This window comes from Gasterosteus aculeatus, chromosome 2 (assembly GCF_964276395.1).
Source record: "Gasterosteus aculeatus chromosome 2, fGasAcu3.hap1.1, whole genome shotgun sequence".
Taxonomy (NCBI): domain Eukaryota; kingdom Metazoa; phylum Chordata; class Actinopteri; order Perciformes; family Gasterosteidae; genus Gasterosteus; species Gasterosteus aculeatus.
The window spans coordinates 12057558-12076990 of NC_135689.1; the positions used below are offsets into that span (position 1 = coordinate 12057558).

The 19433-nt window shown below is 45.4% G+C and overlaps 2 protein-coding genes across 8 annotated transcripts; one reads left to right on the top strand and one right to left on the bottom strand.

Moving 5' to 3' along the window:
• Positions 1–2232: 2232 nt before the first annotated feature.
• Positions 2233–11259, bottom strand: LOC120829018 (carbonic anhydrase 6). 4 transcript variants are annotated; one of them, XM_078093037.1, is made up of 12 exons: positions 10966–11259; positions 7264–7352; positions 6589–6735; positions 5895–6074; positions 5247–5395; positions 4658–4753; positions 3995–4061; positions 3756–3913; positions 3505–3631; positions 3302–3385; positions 3184–3207; positions 2233–3070 (listed from the first exon to the last, which is right to left on the bottom strand). In XM_078093037.1, the coding sequence occupies exons 3-12, from the start codon at positions 6677–6679 to the stop codon at positions 2436–2438; spliced, it is 1611 nt and encodes a 536-aa protein (XP_077949163.1). In that variant the 5' UTR covers positions 6680–6735; positions 7264–7352; positions 10966–11259; the 3' UTR covers positions 2233–2435. The 4 variants fall into 4 exon arrangements, with proteins under 4 accessions (XP_077949163.1, XP_077949167.1, XP_040048685.1 ...); XM_078093041.1 differs by having other exon boundaries at positions 10954–11106; XM_040192751.2 differs by lacking the exon at positions 10966–11259 and having other exon boundaries at positions 7264–7810.
• On the top strand, positions 10407–18404 carry eno1a (enolase 1a, (alpha)). 4 transcript variants are annotated; one of them, XM_040192754.2, is made up of 12 exons: positions 10407–10812; positions 12543–12637; positions 14226–14321; positions 14799–14857; positions 15263–15332; positions 15436–15569; positions 15697–15919; positions 16245–16442; positions 16741–16942; positions 17035–17143; positions 17261–17319; positions 17430–18404. In XM_040192754.2, exons 2-12 carry the CDS (start codon positions 12553–12555, stop codon positions 17491–17493), a joined length of 1299 nt encoding a protein of 432 aa, XP_040048688.1. In that variant the 5' UTR covers positions 10407–10812; positions 12543–12552; the 3' UTR covers positions 17494–18404. The 4 variants fall into 4 exon arrangements, with proteins under 4 accessions (XP_040048688.1, XP_040048692.1, XP_040048691.1 ...); XM_040192758.2 differs by lacking the exon at positions 14799–14857 and adding an exon at positions 14470–14528 and having other exon boundaries at positions 10655–10812; positions 17430–18005; XM_040192757.2 differs by lacking the exon at positions 10407–10812 and adding an exon at positions 11974–12458.
• Positions 18405–19433: the final 1029 nt, after the last annotated feature.

A 19433-nucleotide genomic window follows, 5' to 3' on the forward strand; every position in this document is an offset into this window, starting at 1 on the left:
GGGTTGGAGGTGTCCTGTCCCAGCGTTTGGCAACTGACCAAAAGCTCCATCCTTGTGCTTTTTTTTCTCGTTCCCCCCACCGAAAGAAATTATGACATTGGTAACCGAGAACTGCTAGTAGACAAATCAAGCAGGTCCCAGCGCATGCCCTCCTGGCCAGCCTGTTCGTTCCTCAAGGTGCCCTCCTCGGGCATACAGAGGACCCAGGATGTCCTGCGGCAGCGCTTCTGGTGGGTCTCGTTGAACAAGGACCCCAGGGAATTTGTCAATGCCTTCCCAGTGTGCAACCAGAACAAACCTTCTCACCAGGTCCCGCCCAGTCTCCTGCATCCTCTCCCTGTGCCTCATCGTCCGTGGTCCCACATCTTACTGTACTTTGTCACCGGACTACACCCATCTGAAGGGCCCACTGCCATCCTGACAGTTGTCGACTGATTCACCAAGATGGCCCATATCATTCCAATACCAAAGCTCCCTTTAGCTAAGTAAACGGGTGAACTCATTTGCCAGCTTGTTTTCTGCCTGCATGGGATTCCAGTCGATGCCATCTCGGATCGTGGACCCCAGTTCTCCTCGATCTTCTGGTAAATTCTGTGCTCTGCTGGGGGCCACTGTCAGCCTATCCTCTGGTTTTCAACCCCAATCCAACGGTCAGACGGAGAGGAAGAATCAGGAGATGGAAACAACTCTCTACTGCATCGTCAGTTGATGTGGGTGGAGTACGCGCATAACACCCTGACCAGCTCTGCCACAGGCCTGTCACCGTATCAATGTGCTTATGGGTTCCAGGCACCCCTATTCCCTGCATTAGAAAAAGAGGTTTCCTGCCCTCCGGTCCAGACATTTGTCCGCCGCTTCCGCCAGACCTGGGCTAGGGCCCGAGCTACCCTGCTCCAATCTGCAGGTTGCTACTCAGACACCGCACGCCTGCCCCCAACTACCAGGTGGTCGGGACCTACCCTTGCGGGTGGAGTCCAAGAAGCTGGGTCAAAGGTTCATCAGGCCGTTTGCAATTGAGAGCCTCAACCCGGCAGCAGTAAGGCTCAAGCTCCCCAGAACCATGATCCTGGCCTCTCAACCAACCAAACTAATCCTGTAACGGAATAGGGCGGAGGACTTTGAAAAGAGTCCCATACTCCCTGTGCACAGTTTTAGGGATAGGCAGTGTTCCGGTATGGAAACCCGAGGTCCGACACCATAACCAGAGGCCGATTAAAACGAGTCACAGGTACTCCGTGGTACTCCGCGGGTCAGACACTCTAACACACTGGCCCCAACCACCGGGCCGTGGACCGGTACCAGTCCGTGAGCCATTTGGTACAGGGCCGCGCCACAGAAAGATTTTTTTTTCTGAAAAATGTTTTATTTTGAAAATTGACTGTATTATCTCCTAATTATGTGCGCTCGTCCCTCTTGACATATTTCCCAAGCGTCACCAAGCATTTTGCTTAACGTTTACAATTTTCCTCTTACCGTGCACGGCAGTTTCGACCACCAGCGAATAGAGAGCGCGCGACTACTCCCCTCCCCTCCCGCCGGTCGGTCCGCTCGCAAAGACTACTACCCCTCTGTTATACCGTCGAACCTTCTTGACCGGTCCGCGAACTATTGTCTGAAATGAAAATCAACCTCCGACAAGACTGAACTACTTCTCCTTCCGTGAAAAGGTTCTCCTACCTAGGACTCAACTGATAACTTTGGCAACTCCGTGTTAACGCTGAATTTGACTGCTAGGGACCTCGGTGTGACACTGACAGCCTTCCTGCCTCCCAACGATACAGTGACAATACGTTCCTGTAGGTACACGCTCTACAACATCAGGAGAATACATCCCCTTCTCACTCAGAAGGCAGCGCAGGTACTGATTCAGGCTCTTGTCATCTCCCACCTTGACTATTGTAACTTTCTCCCGCCATCCAACTTCTGCAGCTCATCCAGAATGCAGCAGCTCGACTGGTCTTTAACCTTCCTAATTTCTCCCACACTACTCCACTCCTCCGCTCTCTTCAATGACTACCAGTGGCTGCCCACATCCACTTCAAAACACTGGTACTTACGTACCGTGCTGTGAATGGATCGGGTCTAGTCGACATCCAGGACATTGTCAAAGCATACATCCCTTGTGCATTGTCTCTGTGTCAATAACATCTTAGAAATTGGGAAAATTGTGTGCGAATGCAGCCTCACAGAGCTGTGAACGGGTCCATGCATGATTGAATGTAAACCAACGAGTGCCTTTAAAGCTTTTATTGATGAGGCTAAGATATGAATACATGGCCAAAACAACATGATACAGTTTGCATTAAATATTTTACAGGGGTTTGAAAGAAATACGTTATTCTTTATTGAACACATTTTAAATCCCCCACCATCAGCAGCGAAATGGTTTACTGCAGCATTTCAAAGCTCATGCGAACGGAACCTGTTCAGTCATTTCAGGGACATCTGTACTGGCTGTCCAGCTGCACCCCCCCAAACATGCTGAGTTTGGTTGTTCCCCAGCTGAACACATTTCCCACCACGGTGCTGTTTCTCTCACACGACAACTGGTCCCGGATATCTGCTGTGGAAAGCACGTAGTCCCACACGTTGACATCAGTCATCTTGCCCACGAAGGCGTCTGCATTGGTGATGCCCAGCAATCCGTCCTGGTCCTTTCCCACGATGAACACACCACCTGGGCTGATTGTGTATCCATTTTTCAGATACCGCTGCTCCCCCACCATGCCGTTGATCCACAGGTCAACACCGCCGGTCTGGGACGACCAAGTGATGCAGTAGTTGGCCCAGTCGAAGGACTTAAAGTTGTGCGGCAGGTTGACAAACTCATTTCCAATCCAGAGGCCCACCTCTTTCCCGTCTCCGTCCTCAGCAATGGAGATCATCAGCTCGTTGTCATTGCCGTTACTGGCGTAGGAGACAACGGTGTGGACCCCCTCGAGCTGAGGCAGGACATGCATGCAGACAGTGAAGGAGTTCAGTTCCATGGGATGACTGAGGCGGGCCAAAGCATAACTTCCAGCATTTTTCTCCTGGAAGTCAAGGACTAGGGGAAACCGAGCGCGGGGTTCTGATAGAATAGTGGAAAAATGACAGAAAAATAGAATCAGACATCACTCTTGCATCATTCACAGTCGGAAATCGCAGTTTGATCTCAAATGAAAATGAAACTGAGGGACTTACCATATCTGTTAGGCCGAAGTCCACCTTTGGGGCATGAGTGAGAAAGAAGGTTAGCACATGCACTTTAATTTTAATTTAATTTACTATCTAGCCATCTTCATCAGTATTTACCACTCACCTGAATGGATGTGCTTTCCAAGAGACGTTATCAGACCCTCGATATTCAGAAGCCTGGATTCAATCTCATCTTGCCGACAAAAGGCTGAAAAGAAAGAGGTGAATGAAAAATGTGAAGTATCTGAATGTCTTGGCCAAGTCCATTCTGAGGAATACATGATATCACCCTGTTTTGTAATCAGACCTCTGCAACACGCTACATACTTCCTTTTCCCAGGCGCGGCAGGAAAGAAGACTCCACCACACGGCTGTTGAGAGGCTGAGCCATGCGGTAGTCATTCCACAGCGTCTTGTTGTCCATGTCCATCAGAGTACTCTCCAGTTTCCTGATCTGAACACAACAGGGAAGAAGAGAATGCTTTGTGACATTGGTCCACATAATGTTCAAAACAAGCACATAAGTCCGCTGTAATTATACAAACATTTTGAAAGAAAGGACTCCCGGTGTGTTGTACCTGGTTATGTGAGAGAGTGATGGGAGTATCAAACACGGTCCAGAGGATGCTCTCGTAGCAGGGCGGCGTGGTGAGGGAGCCCTGGTATCTGAAGAAGTGGTTGATGTTCTCGGGGAGCATGGAGCGCACATCAATGCTTGATATGTGCATGGACTGACCTGTTGGGATTATTTTCAAATCACACTAGACCTTAAGCACTAGCTTTGGTTAACTTACGTGCACTTTACGCAGTAACGCACCTGCATATTTGATTTTCTCCAGATTGTTGATGAAATCACTGTAGTAGGTGTTTTCAAAATGCCCGTCCTGAAAATAAACCAAATCCGAAGCTTAAATGTTCAGTTAAAACAAATCTTACCAATCTATTTTGGTGAGATGAGATATTAAGGAATGTATTTAATAGCTGCACATAGAATGTCCATATTAATCCCTCATTGCAGAAAGAAAGGACTCACATACGCTTTGTTAATCACCCTTCAAACTTCAACACCAGTAACTCTGAATCATTTGTTTCACAAATGAATTCATCCAAATATCTCTCCAATAGTCTGAGCCCCCTATGCTGCTATCATGGCGGATGTGGTGTTGCTGCAGCAATGACCTCTGGCAGCTGATTCACCTTCACTGTCTGAGAACCGGAGAATTACTCTGGAAACCAAGTCACGCCAATGTGTTGAAACTCAATCAATGGCTCAACATTAACACAGAAAGGAGCCTTTACCTCAGCAGGACACTTCAAAGGGCACAATAACTTTCCCCTACAAAGACTTTTTTGTGAACTTCCTAACTGAAGATCATTCATCAGAAGTTCTGGTGACATCCTGTTTATATGTTGTAAACGTTTGTGGTCCAAAAAGCAGATCAATGAGGAGAGCGAACAAAGGTATTTGTGCCTTACGTACATCATAGAAAAAGGCGAGTACTGCCAGCCCGTCTGGCTTATCTCTGGCGTCTGTAAAGCTGCTGTACTTGTCAGAGTTGTAGTGGACAACATGGAGCTGAAACACAACGTGGAAAAGGAAATGGGTGCAAAAATGACCAATGACCTGTTTTGCACATAGTTAAATCTTTAGCATTGTCATAACTTTAAACAATAAAACAAGAATTTTCAGGGTGCAGCACAGAAAAGTATTAAATACAAGAATAAAAAGTTATCTGGGAATTTTATTAGCTCAGGTTCAGAAAGGAAATCCATCCATCCATCCATCCATTGTCAAACCGCTTATCCTGCACACAGGGTCGCGGAGAAAGGAAATTCACCAGAAAATTGCATACTTTGATAAAGTGTTATGTTGATAAATTCTATAACAGACTGTGGTTACCTGAGAAAGTGTAATGACTTGAGAACAAAAGCAGCTTCCACCACTAGGTCTGTATAGAAGATGTATAGAAGAAACTGTATAGAAGGCCTGTTCTTGGTGCACCAGGGACCTTAGCAAAGTTAATCATACCCTAGTTTGTCTATTGAGTAAAACTTTTTTTAAAGCCAACCTCTGCCATGTAACGGATACCATCAATGGTGTGCTCTGCTCCGCTGGCCTCCAGGTCCCAGCCGCCCCAGTGCAGGTGCATCTGGACCGCTGTGTATTTTCCTGGGAGGCCCTTAGTGATCGCCATGCTGGGAGGCAGGTCAATTTGAACTGATGGAGACATAAACTCATATTTTAGATTATGTAGATGTGTTGTTGAAAAACAAAAAGGAACCAGCTTACAAATCACGAATATTGTACATAACTGCAATAGCGTTTCACATTTTTAGATGTATTTCCTTTATTCCAAGCGACGGTTGATTTGTTTAACTTCACCTTATTTATAAACTAATATAACTTTTAACTAAATGTTAAACTAATTTAACATTTTCACTATGCAGCAGTACTGATACTCTTCATAAGCGAATATGTGCAGACTGGTTCACTGGAATCGATTACACAATTTGAGAAAGATTTGATAATGTGCAAACTCAGTTTTATACCATAGACAAATGAAAACATAATTTAAAACATTTTCATTTTCTTAACATTGTTTCTCAAAAGGATTCAAACACAGCAAGGCTCAAGAACATATTCATTTTATGGTCCTTTGGATAGTCTTTGTTGTAGTCAACATTGAAGGTGACTACATCTACAGATTTTATCTTACCGGAATGCCCGTTATTGGACATGAGAAATTTCCCTTCCAGAGCATCATATCCGTTGAGCTCCAGCTGCAGCATGTCTGGGTTGTGTCTCACGCTGCGCCTCTGGATGTCTATTGGGGACTGCTTCTTACCACCACATGCGGGGTACTTGGTTGGCCAGTGCATCTGGTCCAAGGCTCCCTCTAATTGAAGAAAACCAAGCACCCAAAAACTGTTATCACCTGAGGGGCAGGGGAACTTAGAGTGGCCCCGTGACACTGTATGTGCCCTTGTTAGTGACTGGCAAACCGGGTCCCAGTCAATTGGTTTTACTTGCCTGTACAGGACTTGTTCTACTGGATATTTGTGTATTTCCCTGTGACGTTTGTGTTAACTGCCCTATTACTTAGCAGTCAACCGTTGTGCTGAATACAACTAATCATACACCTTGATGCAACCTGACACTGGATAAGGTATTTGTTCAATTCAGCGCTCTTCACCCAGAAAAAAACAAGTTCCTCGAGTGAATGTTGGAATAGAAACAACTTAGCAGCTTATTGTAACAAAATAAATACTCACAGGACAGTCTGTCATGCGCCTTCACCCGCATCAAACATCTAACTCGGACACGTTTCTGTCATTTTCAGCTGAACTATTAAAATGATTTACAAAAAATAAATATGCCATGCAATGTGTGGTTGTTAAACAAACCTCTACCTGCGTATGTCCAGTGTATTCCGTCATGAGGAATTCCAGCGCTAACAGCACAGACCAAAGCAGAGGAGACCATCACCAAGAAGAACTCCATTGCTGCGTCTCTTGGTCCTCCACACAGCACTCTGACAGCTCCCACTGGGTTTCTCTCTATATGTGAAGTGAGGGTGGAGGGAGGTGTTGAAATATCTGCTAAGAACGCCCAGAGCTCTGCTCAACAGCCCGGGGTAGTGACGGGAAGGACTGTTCCTCATTTGTAGTGTGTGAATAACAGAGGCCTTAGTGAAAGTGGCATTTCTCAGGGTGCAAAATCGGCTCATTAGCCGCAGCTCACACAGTTCATTTATAACATTAATACCACCGAACAGGAGCGTCGTAATTTGGCATTATTGGTTTTAAATAAAACCTTTTTAATTTTCTAATTTTTCTGGAACCTTCCTCTTTTATAGTAGTATACATGTCATAATATTTTATACATACATATACATGTGGACATGTCCTAAGATGAACACAAGTCACAACATGTCCATCACCTCCACTTTTTATGCCTGAGCTTAGTGTCTCAGATGTGTGTAGTTTGCCAAAACAGAACAAACTGAGAGTGCTCACGAGTGTTGCAATAAAAATGCCCTCTGTGTTTGGGTCTGCTTGTGTGCGAAGAACTAATTGAGGACTCACCAAGCTTTAACACAGTTTCACATTCTTCCTCTCTGGACTGGAGTTACGGCCTCTCGGCGGCCTGCATTTGATTGATGCCAGTTGTTGTCCTGTGTCAACACACACCGACTGATTCAAAACAATTCTAAACAACTCCAGATGGAGAAAACCGAACGGATATCTGTGGGTGAGATGACAGGGGAGGGTTTTCAACTCACACACACAAGTCAGAGTTCATTAAAAAACAAAGCCACAGGTTTGATGTTCCTCAGCGCTAAGAAATGAACCGAAGCTGTCCTGTTCCACAGTAAATCACCGGGTTTATCTTTGCCTGGACAATAACAGTTTTCAAGGTCTTAGTGTCTTAAATGGTGTGATTGTACTGGCTAGGAGAAAGCCTAGTAATTTAAAGCCCACATACATTTATAATTCCGCTGCAGGCTGTACGGCGTCCTGTGCTGGTCTTGAGAAAACAAAACGAAAATATTTAAGAAATAAAAAAACAAAAGCTTCTATGTTCAGCAAAAAAATCTACTTAGAGGGCTTAAGTACGGGATGAACTCCCTACAATTGATACAACGCCTCATCACAGGGACCATGGAGGAAAAACGCCCTCAAAAACCCTTCAATGGGGATAAAATAAGGAAGAAATCCTTCCCTCAGGATTAACATTACATTATGGATGTCATGTGTACAGTATTAAAATATATACAATATGTTCAATTTAAAATACATTACTATACTAACTAACACAGAAATTCTACTACTAGTCGTGGTCACACATATTATCATTTCTACCGCTAGGCCTGCTGTCAACAGTAAGATGGGAGGTTGGCTGTGATGATTAAATCTGTGTTATTGTTATTATTGTTAAGAAATGGTCCAACCAACCCGTAAACATCAAATCAACGAACACAGCAATCACATCCAAGTTTATCCGCATTTATACACACATATGGTGGTCACACACTCAGAACAAACGAACGCGTAAACACGTGCAAACACTTGCGCTGTTGACAGTAAACGTTGGCTGCACTCCCTCATTTAACCAGCAAGACCTGAGTCTCTCAAACAGCTGTTTTTACACCAATTGTCCTTCATTCACGAGCAATGCTTCCATTGGGTTTATTGTGATATAGCTGTTTTGTTATTATTTGTCCTTCCAAGTTCAAATCGTTTGGAACTGTATTATCTTTTCTTTTCATTTTCTGTCACTCTTTGCTGCTTTTACACAATTTCCCTGTATAGTATTGGTCCCATCTCCCCTTATCTTGTGATTTACTTAACCAGGTCATTTTATTAGCATTAAGGTGATAATGGCATGAAACATAAACGGAGTACCGATTAATCCTTTGAATTACTGTAGTAGATGAATGTCAGGGTCATTTTACTTTGTAGAAATTAGTTTAGTAGTTTATCTGCACAAACAAAAGGACCCGGAGTGAGTGTTACAACCGACACTGAGTCAATAACCATTCATTTACACAGAGTCAATGCATGCCATGTTTTCTGACAATATCACAGCAGGTAAACTCCTGAGCTGACAATTTCTTGGAGCCGGAGAGCCTAGACAAATATCAGCCAGATTCTCAGAAATATGCAAAAAGCGTGCAGCAAAGCAGCAAACTAGCGTTCTCTCCGGCTCGGCTTCTTTCCCTCCGCTGACTGAGACAGGCTGGTGCTTTGGTTGTGGAAAAATACTTAAAATTGACTGACAGCAGTGTGCTACAGCTCGGCTACTCTATTATGCTTCCTCACATCCTGGTGCGGCTTTCCAACGTTGACCAACAGATTGGCAGAGTGTTGCTGCCGGCGACCATGTCACAAGTTGATGGTACGTTAGGACCAGAAATAGCCTCTCACACGGGTGGCAGATGCCACCAGCTGACAGGCTGGAGGAAGGTTCTAATCATTAATTTTAGCCAAATAAAATGGAATAAAATATAAATGTTTCACTGATTAAACCAAGAATATGTAACATGTTATTTTTCGGGTGTCTGAGGTGCTGCTGGCTAGAGTTTGTTACTTTGGGCAAAACAAACAACTGCAACATCAAAAGGCTTCTTACTTAATACATCACTAATAATGATCTAATAATGATCCAGTAGTACAACCATAAAACACTAAAGTCAAAACCAAACATGGAGAAGCAGTTTTGTTCGGTTTTCCTGCTCCATATATCTGGAACAAAATCTGCAGGTCAGCTGAGACTCTCAGCCGCTTCAAATCAAGATTGAAGAGCTTTCTGTTCAGTGCTGCCTTTAATTTAAAAACACATCAGTGAAGACTTAAGAGCCTTTAGCTCTGGTAATAAAAAAGAGGTTCAGGTAGAAACCTTGGTTCTGTGAACCTAAAACAGTCAAAAACTTTTATTAGGTTTCATTACAACATTAATTCAATATTTTGAATAGAAATACCTTTTATTAGGGGGTCACTGAATAAAGAATACTGCATTAATAAACTACCCTCTACTTTTATGTATAATGAATTCCACTCTCCAAACTTGTTTGTTGTTTCAATGAGAGCGTGTGGGCAGCAGATGGCGCAGTTGGATTTAACGCTGACGGAGTCTCAAGGTCACTGAAGGGGGCTTTCATCTCTGTGACGCCCCCAGCAGCTCTGACCCGCCACTGCGCAGCTGCACGATGACACACATGTGAGGTGGGAAACTCACTATTCATGCATGTTGGGATTCATTACTGAAATGTCCTCGTCCTCAACCAGTGCATTCACTCTTAAAATGCAGATTTCAAATGCAATACTTCAACATATTCATTCATGGGGCGAGAAAGTGGGGGCATAAAACCCTTCTGTTGTCAATAAGGCTGATGAATTTTCAAATACTGGCAATAACATATAGCAAGATAAAGTTTTGGAACAAAGAAGAAATAGTTTAGATGTGCCATTGGCATGTCATCAGCATTTCGTTTACATATTATATGGAGCTGAATCCTGAATAAAGATTACATAATAATACATCATCATTTGACTATTATAGCAAAAACAGATCTTGTAGATGTAAAGACACCTTTAGAAAAAAGTAATCACCACATCGTGTGACTATTAACTCATTTGACTTAATAGGAAAAGCACACCCGCTTTTTCTAACACTGAAGAAAATTCAGCGAAGAAAAGAACGTGACCGCGAGTAACACGTGACCCGCGATGAACCGCCGCATCGGAGATCCTGCTGCCCCGCACGTACCCAAAACGCGTCATCTCTCCGCATAGCGACAACCAAAAACTACACTTCCCACAGTCCCCCTCGAATAAAACGCGATTCCTCCCTCTCCCTACTTGTAAAACAAATAAAAATGGTCTCGCATTTAAAAACGACGCTGTGCAGAATATCGAGAGAAAGAATCCGCCGCGGTCTCTGATCGGGATGTAAAGTGTGCAGAGCGGCGGACGTGCATCCTCTCTCCTCGCCGCGGCCAGCCAATGGCGAGGCTGCGTTCCTGCTTCCTGCTTCCTCCGCCTAGTGCGCGAGGACGAGGCGTCACTGCGCTGCCCGCACGACAGAGAGAAGACAGCACCGCGCTCGCGCACGCTTAAGGCCCGGAAAAAAAGGTAACTATGGCCCGGCTATTTCTCCCTCGTGTTATACATGTATGTGGGACAACGCGTGCTGCGGCCCACCGGCCTGGTTCCGCGCTGTTCTCACTAACTTTTATAGCTTTTTTTATTTTTAATGGCGCGGCGTTTCGTAACCTCGGCGGTGACCTCAGAGTCGCTCGCCCCGGTCGTTCGCCGATGTCCTCTTCGCCATCCTGCGTCCACCGACGCGGGTTAAACGTCCCCTCTTGTCGGGCCGTGTGGCTCGCAGGATGGAGTCCTCCGCAGCCGGCTGTCTATTTTTAAAACGAGACCGTCAGCTGGCGCGATGTCACTCCATGTAGAGCTGCGGGGGGGCTGGTAGGCGGGGGGGGGGGGGGGGGCGTCACGTTGCAAGTCCAACTGCATGTCTGTCCTCGCATGTCTCTCTAAAGACCCACTCGTGTCTTTTTCAGTCCACGCAGTGAGAGAGGGAGCGCGTTCTGCAGGCAGGGGGCCACCAGTTGCAGTGCGGGGGGGCGTTGTTGAAGAGGAATGATTCAAACTGATCTTTAAAACACGGGTTCTGCTTGCTGGCGGATCCCAGTGTGCATCCAAAGTGAGGATGAAGCCACGCGTGCACGCACGAGCCCGTCCGGCATCGGGTGTCACTTCTCAATTTATTTATTTATCTTCGGGGGCCATTTTGTGCTGCCGGTGTGGCTCCTTTTCTCTGCACGGTTCCTGGCAAAAACCTGATGAATAAAGCCGAATAAATGCACTGTGAATGCGACAGAAGTACATGCTGCTTTGTTGTTGACTCTGTCAGCCTTTCTTTATACGGGCAACACATTACAAGTTTCACTACTGATCAATCTAGCGTTTAGCTTTGCATGAATAAAGTTAGTAAATAGTGCTCCTAATTCTAAATATGTGGTATTTTGTACAAACAGTATTCCAAAGTGCAAAACTATTTAGTTCATGGCCATAGAAGATGATTAACCGTGTTCCAAAACCAATTGGTTTTTGATTCTTATATTTCTCAAAATAAATTTCAACAAAATCTTGCCAACGCAGGTATCAGCCTAAATTTGTTGGTGACACTCGGCCCCGGTGAATTACTGCGTGCGGCTGGGCGATGATTTGCCAGCCATTCTGCTTGTCCTCAAAGTCCACCCATGTGGGACGGAGTGCCTGGATAGCAGAGCAAGTTGGACGAAACACATGGAAATCAATAGCTGGAATTTGGACAGATAAGGAGGACTCTGCTAGATTACACTGTTGAGGCATTGAACCCATATCAATGCAGCATGACTCGGAGAAAAAGAAGTCCAACATGTTTTTTAAAGGCCGTTATCAGAGTTCCCTGTTCGGCAGTTGTGCAGCCAACTCCGTTTTGTATAGAATTTTGCAATGCTGATTTGTAATCTGACGTATTGGTACACGGACCGAGGTTGCAGAGATTCTTTTCTTTTTCTTCTCTTTCTTTCTGCTGCGTAAGCCGCGCCCCCCGTGACTCATATATCTGCCGTCCTGCCCAGCCTCCACCAGTTGGTCCCGGTGGTGTGATCTGCTCTCACATGTTGCGTTAGATCATTCGTCTACTCTTATGTCTCTCAACTAATCTTAAGCAAAATACATTTTGAGCTTTTAAAATATTGCCAACTCAAAGCTTTAATTCAGTAAGTAGCAGCGCAGGTGACTTGTGAGCGTCGCCTGTGGAGCAGCACCGTACTGACTTCTTTTTCCTGTGATTTCATCTGCAGATCCAGAACCATGTCCATCCTCAAGATTCACGCTCGGGAGATTTTCGACTCCCGTGGTAACCCCACTGTGGAGGTCGATCTCTACACCAAGAAAGGTACTGCATGAAGTTTTTCACTTTTTTATCTACTTCATCAGTTTAGATCAAACTGGTGCTCGTTTAACTTAACTACATATTGTTCTTGTGGTTATTTGAACGGTTCTAAAAACCTAATCAATGTAATTCTTTTCCAGTTAGTGGAATGCTGCAGTAAGGAAGTCTTATCGGAAGCAAAGTTTCACGCTTTGGTGCCTTGCCAAATTTTGCAGCGTAGTGAATCCGTAGACTCGGCTAATGAAGTCGGTGTGTCAGCTCACATGGTGGATGTGTGAAAATAGCTCCTGTAAATATGTCGCCGCCCCTCCAGCGCTGTAATGGTCCCTGTTTGGGAGCACAGATGGCTCCGTACGTCCTCCTCACGGACCTGCGGGTTGAGGCCTCGGGACGGAGGAGTTGTGTTGAAATGATTCCTTGCTTCCCTTCACCTTATTGGCGGCCTGCGGTTTGGATCAATTGAGTCAATTAACTAATGGCCTGACTGTGAGTTTCCTGGCGAGCTGTCGCGCTCTGAAAGCTAAAACAAAAGGCCGGCTCAACCCAATGAACGTCCCCAGAATGTTAATGAAGCGACCCGAATGAGCAGTGGCGTGGAAGCGAGTGGAGCCCACTTGTCCTTTCGTTAGTTTGGGATGTTTTCTAAGTGCTCCAGGCTACTGTAAATAGGACTATATTTGTTTGTTTCTTATTCCTTTTTGACAGGATTCCCTTTTTAAGTCTGCCTGGCCTGTTTTGGCATCAATATGGGCACATACCAGAGCCAGTGTGCTGCTCCCAGAGCATGTCTTTACTGTAAAGACTGTTTGTTACGTAACAAATTTGCTGCCGGCTAGAAAAGCTGTTTGTTGTTGTAATATTGTAGGTTCAGTAGCTCTGGTAATGATGGAGACTTCTAGAGTGACTGTTGTATCCTCTACTTTTTATTCTCCTCGGGTCGTGGGTTTCACCCAGATAAAATGTACACCATCGGAGCTCATATGCTGATGTGTGTTGCTGTAGCTCGGTAATGTCCTGATGCAGATGATTTGCTAAGCCTGAACTCGCGGCCTAAGCCTGCTGGACTAAACCCTAAATCCCCTCAGACGCACACCGCTCCACGGAGCAAACTGAACAGATTCCTGCTCATTCCCATTTTCTCCTCAGATGGTTGACTCCAAAATGTCCCCTGTGTGTGGGGGCGGGGCGTCGCATCGCTCCGCCGATGGATGCACTGCACACGTCTGTATCCCGTCTTTCCCTGTTGCGTCACAGCCTCCTGCTGCACAGCGAGTACGACTGGCTTTAGTTCTCTCTGGCCAGAAAAAACTCTGGAATGTGTTGAGCTGATTGGATTGCTTCCTTTGGTGTCTTTTAGTGGCTCCTAGTCCTTCGATACCCAAAGCCCTTCCCCTCTTAACGCTGTCAGACATGTTTCTGTCCACACGTGAATATCACGCAGCCACCGCGTAGTTTGCAGTCATGGGAACGGCTGAAAGGGAACATTAGTTTTCCACATTGATCCAACCGCAGTCCGACCTTCGCCGTCTTGTCCAACATGACACAGCACCTTCTGATGTGACGGTAACAAAATGTCCTCTGTGTCTCCAAGGTCTGTTCAGAGCTGCTGTGCCCAGCGGCGCCTCCACGGGCATCTATGAGGCTCTGGAGCTGCGTGACAATGACAAGACGCGCTACATGGGCAAAGGTAAGCCGTCCCCACCGATTCCCTCCATAAACTTTCTGGTTTCCTCCATTCTGTCTCCTGTCATTACAGCGCCACCGCGCATTCTGTTGTCTGTCCTCGTGTCTTTCTCCCTCGTTTCTGTTTCCTCCATCTCTCTCCCTCCTGTTAGGAGTCAAAAGAGCAGTTAAATATATAAATGAGTTCTTGGCCCCTGCATTATGTAACCAGGTAAATAAAGTGTGGAATAACAGAATGACTCTCAGTTATCGGTCTGCACTGCAGCATGAAGAATGGCTTTGCCTTTAGGAAACTAACCCAGACGGGCACTAACAGATGTTCACAGATAAAAAAGAGGAATAGCAATCTTAGAAGGCCAAACACTGGTTCACGTCAGTCAGAAGTACTTACACATGAGATTGGATGAGGGGAACTGTGGTCATCTGTGCTCTGCATGTCCTCTGCTGCCTGGGTCAGTTATGGTCTGCTTGTCCCTTGCAGGTGTCTCAAAAGCTGTTGAGAATATCAATAAACAAATTGCACCTGCACTGGTTAGCAAGGTAGGACCATTTATTGTTTGACTAATAGCTGTGTGTTTGTGTCAAAGCCCTCAAATTAATGGATCGCTGTCTTGAATTAATAATTAATACACCTTGGAAACTTAATAGCAAGTGATTGCACCAAAGTACTGGTAACATTGGCCTCAGTACTGGCCGTCTGCAAACTGTTTGTTTTTTGTTCATTTACATTGACCTCCATTGTTTTTTAATGTTGTTATTAATAAAAGTATGATGTATAGACGGGTATCTATAAACATTGCGTTAGTTCAGCTTCAGTAATATAACTCTGAGATGCTGTGATGAACATTGTGTACAGTGTAGTGGTTTCGTTTGAATAAAGGAGACACACCTGATGTTTTTATTTCCAAGGGTACAATATAACTTGTCCCGTTTTGTCTAATCCAGGATGTGAGCGTTACAGATCAGGAGAAGATCGACAAGCTGATGCTGGACATGGACGGCACAGAAAACAAGTGTAAGACGCTAATCAGCTCATTGACGGATTTAAAAATCAGAAAATGCTTCGCTACTTAAGTCGACGCACAATATGTTTACATATTCGTGTCTCCCCTCCCCAGCTAAGTTTGGCGCAAACGCCATCCTGGGCGTCTCTCTGGCCGTGTGCAAGGCCGGCGCAGCAGAGAAGGGCGTCCCCCTCTACCGCCACATCGCTGACCTGGCTGGGAACCCGGAGGTCATCCTCCCGGTGCCTGTGAGTATGATTAACCGAGCCATGTTCTCATGACTTTGTAAAGCCGTAAATGCTCCATCCGGAGAATCATAAGTTGTCAGTCGGGGTTCCATTTAGCTGAAAGCCGATCCTCTCCGCCTCCGTTCAGGCTTTCAACGTCATCAACGGCGGCTCTCATGCAGGCAACAAGTTGGCCATGCAGGAGTTCATGATCCTGCCCGTGGGGGCCAGCACCTTTAAGGAGGCCATGCGTATCGGTGCCGAGGTCTACCACAACCTGAAGAACGTCATCAAGGAGAAATATGGCAAGGACGCCACCAATGTGGGAGACGAGGGAGGCTTCGCCCCCAACATCCTGGAGAACAAGGAAGGTGAGAGGAAACCTGAACCACCACAATAAGAGATTGAGTAAAGGCTCGAAGGAGGAGAAGAACAAGAAAGTTAATTTATGACTTCTTGAGTTACAGTATGACTTCTTGAAAGTCAGTAAGCAATGAAAGCAATAGATTTTCACTTCACTTATTGTACCTTATCGTATCATGGCCCGACGTCTGGTGTTCATATTAAGACCTCGATAGCCAGATGGACAGAGTCTTCAACGGTAATTCAATTGTAAAAAGTGAATGTTTGTTTGGTTTCATGGCAAATATCTCCTGTCTTGTCGGGTTTACCGTAGTTTCTTTTTACTTTTTTCAGCTCTAGAGCTGCTGAAAAATGCCATCGCCAAGGCCGGCTACACCGACAAGATCGTGATCGGGATGGACGTGGCTGCCTCTGAGTTTTACAAGGGTGGCAAGTACGACCTGGACTTCAAGTCCCCCGACGACCCCAGCCGCTACATCTCCCCCGACAAGCTGGCTGACCTCTACAAGAGCTTCGTCAAAGATTACCCAGGTGGGTTTGAACACGTAGCCGCTTCTTTGCAACCCGAAAACTGTCGCCACTCAGTGCTTTTCTAAGGGGAGCCAAATAATATGAGCATATGTTACAAAAAAGGAGGTTAGCCAATGTAATAGAGAATAGATTAACTTTCTTCTTTTTTGCCAAAACACTTCAAGCTGATAAACATAGCGGAGGATTCCATGTTTCTGCTTCCACCGAGTGGTCAAAAGCATCAAATACTGCAGGTTGAAGGGGTCTGTGGGTTCAGTGGCGTCTTAACCAACATGACCCTCACCTGCTCCCCTAACAGTGGTGTCCATTGAGGACCCCTTTGACCAGGACGACTGGGAGGCGTGGTCCAAATTCACAGCCACCACCAGCATCCAGGTGGTGGGTGATGACCTCACAGTCACCAACCCCAAACGCATCGCCAAAGGTGTGGCTGAAAAGTCCTGCAACTGCCTGCTGCTTAAAGTCAACCAGATCGGCTCCGTCACAGAGTCCCTGCAGGCGTGAGTGTCGGAACGTCTTCTCCAAAGATTGGAGAGAAGTAAATAAAGTATATGCTGACTGTCTTTGCTTAAACGTGTCCCTTCCTTCTTAGCTGCAAGATGGCCCAGAGCAACGGCTGGGGTGTGATGGTCAGCCATCGCTCTGGAGAGACGGAGGACACCTTCATCGCTGACCTGGTGGTCGGTCTCTGCACTGGACAGGTAAAGCTTCTTGCCGTCGCCGCTGTTGAGATTTTTCAGAGCGGACTATTCAAACTGTTCTACGGTAGCTTTAACGTTCCAGATTGGGTCTTATATTTCATTGGATTCCTTTCCCAGATCAAGACTGGTGCGCCTTGCCGATCCGAGCGCTTGGCCAAATACAACCAGCTGCTCAGGTGAGTCCACTCCAGAAATCCTAACCCTACAGTTACAGTGACCTTTATCAACGGAGTTAAGGGGTTCTTTTGCTCATCCGTTGTAACTAACTGTCATCACTCTCTCCTAGGATTGAGGAGGAGCTCGGCGACAAGGCCCGCTTTGCTGGCCAGAACTTCAGGCACCCCATCTGAGCTGGTCCACCTCCACAGGCTTCTGTGTTTGCTGCTCATAAATAACCCCCCCTTCATATACGGCACACTAGGTTCCTGCCCTTCCTCGGAGAGAAAATTACTGCTGAAATCAAAGGTCCAAGTCCAGTCGGTGGCGAGGAGAAGCTATACAGTAGATCCTAGTTCAACCGCAGCTTCGCTCATCCTCCAACTACGCTTCAGCTCCTGAATAGTGTTGGTCCCTCTGTTTGTGTATCTGTGAGAGATTTTAGTTGGTTTTCTCGTGTTGTTGTGATATTTGGTCCTCCACTGAGTATTTGAGCTACTATAACTGTAGTACGGCTGTCTGCCTCGAGCAGTGGTAACAGTACTGTGTGTGTGCAATGTGTCCCATCTGACAAGGTCTTGTGTTGCTGTAAGCGTTGGCAGAAGCAAACGTAATAAATAACATAGTTAAAAAATGTTTTTCTGATTCATCCACGTGTTCAGCTCGTAAAATATGTGAAAAATATGACTCTTTGCAGAAGATGATAATTTCCTATTGCTATCAATATAAATTCATCATTTAGGAGTCATACCTTTCTCCTAGAGAGCATGATCTGAAGTAAAGGTCATTCTCCTTAGTAGCTCCTGTGTGCGATGTAATCCACAGAGAGGCAGAAACATGAGCTCAGTGCTCACGGACGCCATTTGTGTCCCCCTGGGTAGAAGAATCCACAAGCTGCTCTTGTGCTGCGCCAAGATAAACTGATCTATTCATTAGAGGTATGGTGTTTGGGGGATGGGTGGGGGTGCCAGCTGGGTCCGTGCCACACAACTCACTTTGTGAGCCTCATCTGAACCTGCCTCCATTGTCTGGTCGTCACCAAGGAGATGTATTACAAATCACGAGCAAGCATTTATAACCGTATAAAAACATCCTGTTGCTATCATCGGCTGCAGATTTCCTTCAGCCAAACATTCTCTCACTTCAAACAATCCCTTTCACAGAAAGCTCAAGAGTACGTGCAAATCCCTATTCCTTGTAATTAATATTGCAGCATAGATTTCAGCCTTACTACCTGGTTTGCTATGAAATTCAAATGTTTACTTTCTTTGCCTTGAGTCTTGCCCCATCTGGTGGTTCATGGAGCGCACTTCAACCGCTTGCTTCTTGCAGAAACAAAAACAAAACGTAAGGGCTTCCAAAATGACATTTAGAGGTGACTTTATCGAGCCGGGAGGTTTCTGTATAGAAGCCGATGCCAAAGTGAACACATTCAACGATGGATGATGCAATACCAAAGACAGCTCCTGGGGATGAAATCATTCAACAAACCAGAGGGGAATGAATTAAAACCATTTAGTCAATCTACATTCTGTTCTCATTTCTGGGACCCAAAATACCCATGAAACTAAAGCCTCATTTCTTTACCAAAAGAGGTTTAAAAACACAAATTAGTTGATGCTGAATAATTTACTAAATGCGGTTTCAGTTGGAAAACGTCATCTTTTATAAATACAATTGACTTTAATTGCAGCTTAATTCAACACAACACTACAATTGAATAAATCAGATAATATCCAAACCCTGCGTTCCAGTAAAATAAATTCCCTTTTATGAGAGGGAGTTGGTCAGTTTTTCATAAATGAAACTATCAGAAGCTTATTAGCTATTGTTTCCTTTGCACCTGCTCATCTCTTCCCAGTCAACAGTGCTGAAAGAAGAACAGCAATTTTGTTTGGACGAACAGTCATGAACGTTGACTGCTGCTTCTTTTAAAAATATATATTTGTGTGATGAAATTTACACATTGGCCGCTTTAGCAGATACACCTGTTCATTTGCTTGTCAATACAAATTGCTAATTGGTCATTTCTGTCTGCGACTTAATGCATTTAGTTATGTAGACGTGCTCAAGACAACTTGCTGAAGTTGAAACCGAGCATCAGAATGGGGAAGAAAGGGGATTTAAGAGACTT

What these genes read in the sequence shown, in the direction of transcription:
- LOC120829018 (XM_040192747.2), bottom strand. Translation starts at nt 6,679, where the DNA reads ATGGAGTTCTTCTTGGTGATGGTCTCCTCTGCTTTGGTCTGTGCTGTT. An exon ending in GGAGAAAATCAAATATGCAG is followed by an intron (nt 3,914 to 3,994) that starts GTGCGTTACTGC and finishes TAATCCCAACAG; the next exon opens with GTCAGTCCATGCACATATCA. An exon ending in TGGAAAGCACATCCATTCAG is followed by an intron (nt 3,208 to 3,301) that starts GTGAGTGGTAAA and finishes CATGCCCCAAAG; the next exon opens with GTGGACTTCGGCCTAACAGA.
- eno1a (XM_040192754.2), top strand. Translation starts at nt 12,553, where the DNA reads ATGTCCATCCTCAAGATTCACGCTCGGGAGATTTTCGACTCCCGTGGT. An exon ending in GACGCGCTACATGGGCAAAG is followed by an intron (nt 14,322 to 14,798) that starts GTAAGCCGTCCC and finishes TGTCCCTTGCAG; the next exon opens with GTGTCTCAAAAGCTGTTGAG. An exon ending in CATCCTGGAGAACAAGGAAG is followed by an intron (nt 15,920 to 16,244) that starts GTGAGAGGAAAC and finishes TACTTTTTTCAG; the next exon opens with CTCTAGAGCTGCTGAAAAAT.